The 5,668-nt window shown below is 62.4% G+C and overlaps 1 protein-coding gene across 1 annotated transcript; it reads left to right on the top strand.

Moving 5' to 3' along the window:
* The first annotated feature begins 2,282 nt into the window (after window positions 1-2,282).
* Window positions 2,283-4,939, top strand: LOC141749189 (E3 ubiquitin-protein ligase PHF7-like). The gene is given in 6 exon segments (XM_074602257.1): window positions 2,283-2,492; window positions 2,495-2,670; window positions 2,903-3,172; window positions 3,391-3,504; window positions 3,657-3,851; window positions 4,762-4,939. Coding segments are annotated over 6 exon segments (1,143 nt in total).
* The last annotated feature ends 729 nt before the right edge of the window (window positions 4,940-5,668 follow it).

Here is a 5,668-nt window from a genome sequence, read left to right as displayed (position 1 = left end):
TAACTAAAAGGGTTCTGTTAATGCTTAAGCGATGATCAAATGGTAATTAATCAATGCTTGAATGAAAATCCAATGGTAATCAAATGGTGATTAGCTAATAATTAAGCGGTAATCAGAATCATAGAATCATTGAGGTTGGAGAAGACCCTTAAGATCGTCGAGGCCAACTGTTACTCTAACTCTACCAAGTCCACCACTAAACCATGTCCCTAAGCGCCACGTCTACACGTCTTTGAAATACCTCCAGGGATGGTGACTCAGCCACTTCCCTGGGCAGTGTTTTCCACTGCTTGACAGCCCATGGATCCAGCCTGTCCAGGTCCCTCTGCAGAGCCTTTTCACGCTCAAAGAGATCAACACTCCCACCCACGGCCTCCGAAGCTGCCCCACACCCTCTTGCCAGGGAGTCTTGCCCAGTGAGTGGCCACCAGCCCTGGGCTCTGCCCAGAGGAGAGACCACGGCCTTTCGGATCAGGCAGCGGCTGGCACAAGACTGAGCCAAGGGGAGAGTTTTGGCAGAGTACAGAGAGATGGGATGCAAACTCTCAACCCAAAAGCTTTCCCTCCCCACTCCTCCAGCAGGGAAGTCCCCAAAATCACCTGTAAAGGCACAGGCCAGGGTGAGAGCTGCCCGAGAGAGGGGCTCCCCTGCTCTCTTTGCTTGCATATGCCCCTTTTGGGCGCCTCTGAAGCTGTCCCACAGCAACTTGCAGTTTCCTACCCCACCAAGGAAAGGCTCACGCACACTCTGAAAGACAGTTTATTGCCATGGAAGAAGGCCATTCCCGCCGTGACTCCCCGGCTTGTGCTCCTGCTGCTTTTTCTTCTGGAGGCAGCACGTCACCAAAGCGCTAAGGAGTTCAGGAGAAAGGTGTTGGGCCACCTGTGACATTGAGGTGCCGTCCCGAGGTCCTCTGCTGTGCCCCAGCCACCCACCGCGTGTCCTGAGGTCCTCTGCTGTGTGAGCCCAGGCCAGGCTCAAAGGTGGCTTCTGGCCCTGGTACCGGTGAGCCTGGAACCGCAGGCAGTGCTGCAGGTGCAGCCTTACCGGTGCGGTGCAGAAGGAAGGATCACCTTCCCCGACCTGCTGGCAGCGCTGCCCGTACCGGGGGCAGGGGCAGAGACGTTCCTTGGCCAGGGCGGGAGCCCTGCAGTTGCCCTGCCTGGCCAGCACCTTTGGGCCAACAGTGCCACCCTCGAAGGCATCCCGGGAGACCTGGCGTGTGACTCTGCCCTGGCTGCAGGAGCAGCCGCCCCAGTTACATGGGCTCAGGCCCCCGCCTCGGCACTTCATAGGCCCCCTGTGAGGCGGTGGCCATCTCAGAGTGGGAGGCAGGTGGCCAAGGGCATCCCTGTCCGTGTTTGGGGCGCACGCAGGACAATGGTGCTGATGTCACAGTGGCCACTGTGACACGCTGGCGCCAAGGCTACAAAAAGGCCGCGGCCGGGCATCAGTCTGACCTGGAGAGGTGAGGAGAGGGCAGGGGAGGGACGGGGCTTGCGCGGGGCTGCCAGGGGAGGAGGGAGCCCCACACCTCGGGGCTCTGGGCCTGTGCTGCAAGCTCACCCACGTCCTGCTTCTCCCGCAGGGTCAGCGGAGGAGCATTTGGAGGAGACAGCCCAGCGCTGATGGGACAGGGACTCTCCAAACGCTCACCGTCGTCGTGTGCCATGTCAGCCACGGAGGAGATGGCTCCCGACTCCAAGGAGCAGGGTGAGAGCAAAGCATCCCTCCCCAAGCCTGGCAGAGGGGCCATCGCGGCGGTCAGCGTGGGGCCAAGAGCGGTGGCGGGGGGAGGCAGGAGGTCCCCGAGCGCCCCGGGGGAGCGGGGCCCAGGCTGGGCAGTGGGCACCTGCTGGGACACCCCTGCCTGCACTGGCCCGGCTGGGCAGGGACAGACAGGCCCTTGGGGGCAATCCCTCAGGGACGCTTCCCCCGGCCCCGCAGAGGTGCTCATTCCTGGTGCCGTTTGCTCTCTCCCCTCCAGCATGCATGCTGTGTCGCCGGGCAGAGGCTGACCCGGGCATCTGCGGGCGCAAGCTGCAGAAGCATGGGCTCTGCGCCCATGAGTTTTGCCTGGTGAGTTCCCTCGGGACTCCCTCCAGCTTTCCGACAGGCAGTCCCTGCCCCGCTCTGCTCATCACCTCCTCCTCTTCTCTGCAGTTTTTCGCCAACGGACTTTTTCAGAAACGGGTTAGATATGTAGAACGCATGGGATTTTTACCTGAAGATATCTGGCTTACAATTGAGTACGCAGAATGGAAGGTAAGGACTCCAGAAGATGAGGGAGATTTGTACCAGGAGAGGTTTGGCGGAGTTTAGCCCAGTCCCCAGGAAAGAAATCCCCGCCATTCCAAGCACCTCTGGCACAAACATCTTGCTCCCAGGAGCTCCACCGAGGCTCCAGCACAGGAGCCTCCTCCGCCAGGCGCAGCTGCGGGCTGTGACCCAGCCGCGGCCGCATCCCGCGCCCTGCCCGGAGGTGTGGGGCTGGCTGTGGAGGCCCTGAGGCTGCTTCTGATGGGGCTGCTCTGCTCTTTCCAGTACTGCTTCGTCTGTGGTGAGAGCGGGGCCACCATCACCTGCCGGGAGACGGGCTGCGAGCGCAGCTTCCATCTCCCCTGTGCCGTGGAGGGTGGATGCGTCACCCAGTACTTTGAGCTCTACAGGTAAGACCAGCCGGCCCTCGCGGAGGACCCTCTTTGCCCTCAGTCCCCTTCCTGCCCGCATCAGCAAAACCAGAAAGGAACCCCCAGTGAGAGTTCTACGCGGGCGGTCACAGGCAGAGCCAGAGCAGGGCAATTGCTGGGGCTCCTTCACACCGCCTCTAGCCTCATCGCCACCACCAGAAGAAGGGCCCAGCACTTCTCACCTCACCCATCCCTTTCCTCTGCTCCCCAGGGCCTTCTGCTGGGAGCACCGCCCAGAGCAGGCAGTGGAGGCGGCTCCGGAGGAGAACACCACCTGCCTCATCTGCCTGGAGCCTGTGGGGTACCGAAAGTCCTACGGCACCATGGTGTGCCCTGCCTGCAAACACGCCTGGTTCCACAGGGGCTGCATCCAGGCTCATGCCATCCACGTTGGCTACTTCAGCTTCTGCTGCCCACTTTGTCGCAATGAACATCGATTTATGATGGAAATGCTCAACATGGGCATCCGAATCCCCAAGAGGTTGGTGTCCTGCCTGGCTCATGAGACAGGAGGGTGCCAGCGCTGTGCCGTGCCAGGGCCTGCCCCAGCCAGCAGTCCTGGTCCTCCGCTGTGCCATGAGTCTGGGCTACAGCTTCAGGCAGGAGTTGGAAAACTGGCAGGGGGGGAAGAGCAGGGACGCCCTGCATCTGCCTCATGCGGGCCAGCGGGTGGCTTATCAATTTTCCTTTGTCCATCAGTTTACCGTCATGGCAGGGTGGTCAGGCAGATGCAGGACTACGCGCGAGGCACAGCCGCTGCGATGCCAGTGTTTGCCTTTGTCCAGGAGGCAGGGAGCAGGCAGAGGAAGGGGGGTAAGTTGCCAACGCTGCACCCTGGGGCTCTGCACGGGATCTCAGTCTGGCCGAGGGCTTCAAGCGCAAGGACTGAGAGCAAGAGCTCTGCCAGACAGTCCCGTGCCACAGTCACTTTGTCCTCACAGCCATGGACGTGTTTTCTTCCCCAGGCCCTGGGAACTGCTCCTGTGCTCCTCCTGTGCTGCCGAGGGCACCCACAGACACTGCTCCTCTTTGAGCAGCAGCACGGCCAGCTGGGAGTGCGACAGCTGTGCTGGCCTGGGCACCGGTAAGAGGCAAAGCACCCGGGTGCCCGGGGGCCAGGGGCCAGGCGAGGCCTGGCAGAGCCTCTCTGCTCCAGGAGGGCTGGGGGCACCGCTCCTGGCCTATCCTGCCCCGGGCCTGGGGGGCCGTGCCCTTGACCTTCCTGCTTCCCCTTACAGCCTCCAGTGCCACCTCGGAGCTCTCCGGCCCCAGCACCCCCGGCCAGGCAGGAGCGGGGCCTTCCCGGGGCTCCCCAGCACCTGGGAGCAGCAGCCCAGGCGCCGGTAGCCAGGTGGCATCAAGGCAGTCCCACAGCTCCCCAGCACTCGAGAGTGGGATCCAGTCCACATCGGGGTCTTCCCAAGGCTCCCTGGCACCTGTGACCAGTAGCCCTAGCACAACCTGTCAGTCAGAAGCAGGGCCTTCCCATGGCTCTCTACGTGGGACCAGTAGCCTCTGCACTGGTAGCCAGGTGGCATCAAGGGTATCCCATGGCTCCCCACCACTCGAAAGTGGGATCTGCTCCAGCCCGACTGGACCTGACTGCACGCGAAACCACTCCTGCGTGCAATGTCGGGCCCAAAATCTCTACATCCAGCCAAGAAGACAATGTGCCAGGAGCCGCGTGTCTGCAACAAGTGCTGGGAGCAGCACCCCCAGCCAGGCAGGGCAGGGGCCGTCCCATGGCTCCCCGGTACCCAACACCAGCAGCCCCAGCATCGCCAGCCAGCTGCCATCGGGGTCCTCCTGCGGCTCCCCAGCACTCGAGGGCAGCAGTGGCTCCAGCACCCCTGGGCCCACGCGGGTGCGAGATATCTCCCGCGTGCAACAGCAGGCCCAGAATCCCTACAGCCGGCCCAGAAGACGACGTGCCAGGAGCCCCGTGCCTGCAAGAAGTGCTGAGAGCAGCACCCCCAGCCAGGCGGAGCTGGGGCCGTCCCACCGCTCCCTGGTACCCAACACCAACAGCCCCAGCACCGCCAGCCAGCTGCCATCGGGGTCTTCCTGCAGCTCCCCAGCGCTCAACAGCGGCAGCCGTTCCAGCATCCCCGGGCCCGTGCGGATGAGGGAAAGGTCTCGCGTACAGCGCCGGGCCCAAATTCCCTACAGCCGACCCGGACGACGACGCAGGACCAGCCGTGCTGTGTCCCTGAGTGCTGGCCCTGATCCGCCTCCTTCAGCACAATAAAGTTGGCCGTTAACCTCAGCACGGGGTGATTCCACACTCATTTCTCGGCTTCCTCCTCCTCCTCCTCCTCTCCCTTTCTGGAGGGGCAGCGTTAGGGGCTGGGCCCAGAGGGTTGTCCTCTCCCCGGGGCTTGGCAGCACCTTCCCCAGACCACCTCCCTCCTGGCGGGCTGGCCTCGGCCGGCTGCCCAGCACCATGGCTGGGCGCCTGGGGCCTCGCTGGCCCCACAGCCTGCTCAGTTTCCCCGGGGGAAGCTCACACCCACCGGGACCGGTGGTCTCTGCCCCTGCCCCTTGGAGGGCAGCCTGGCCCGGCACAGTGCAGTGGGTGCTGCCGTCCATCTCCCGGCAATATGGGCTGCGCCCGCCCACCCGGCATGGCCCTCGCAGCTCGCTTCCCAGCGCCACGCACCCCGGCCCCTGCGATTTTTGACAAGCTTCAACCGTTTTGTTCTGAACATGGCTATAACCTGGCGCGTCAGCCAGGGGGTCGCGCAGAAGGGCATGCAGAAAGGGTGCTTCAAGTGTTTTGTTCTGGACAAGGCTCTAACAAATTCTCATCCACACTGCCTAGGTTTGATAGACTTGGGGTAAAGTGGAAAAGTTACTTTTCTTTAAATCTAAGTTCAGTGACACGTCTTTATTTGTGACATGAAGATTTCTGTAGATGGTGTTTGTACAGTAGCCAAAGGTCACACCCTGTTGCCCAGTTCGGGGTCCTGTTCACAGA

This window comes from Larus michahellis, chromosome 10 (genome assembly GCF_964199755.1).
Source record: "Larus michahellis chromosome 10, bLarMic1.1, whole genome shotgun sequence".
NCBI classification, from domain to species: Eukaryota; Metazoa; Chordata; class Aves; order Charadriiformes; family Laridae; genus Larus; species Larus michahellis.
This window is presented reverse-complemented; position numbering and strand designations above follow the sequence as displayed.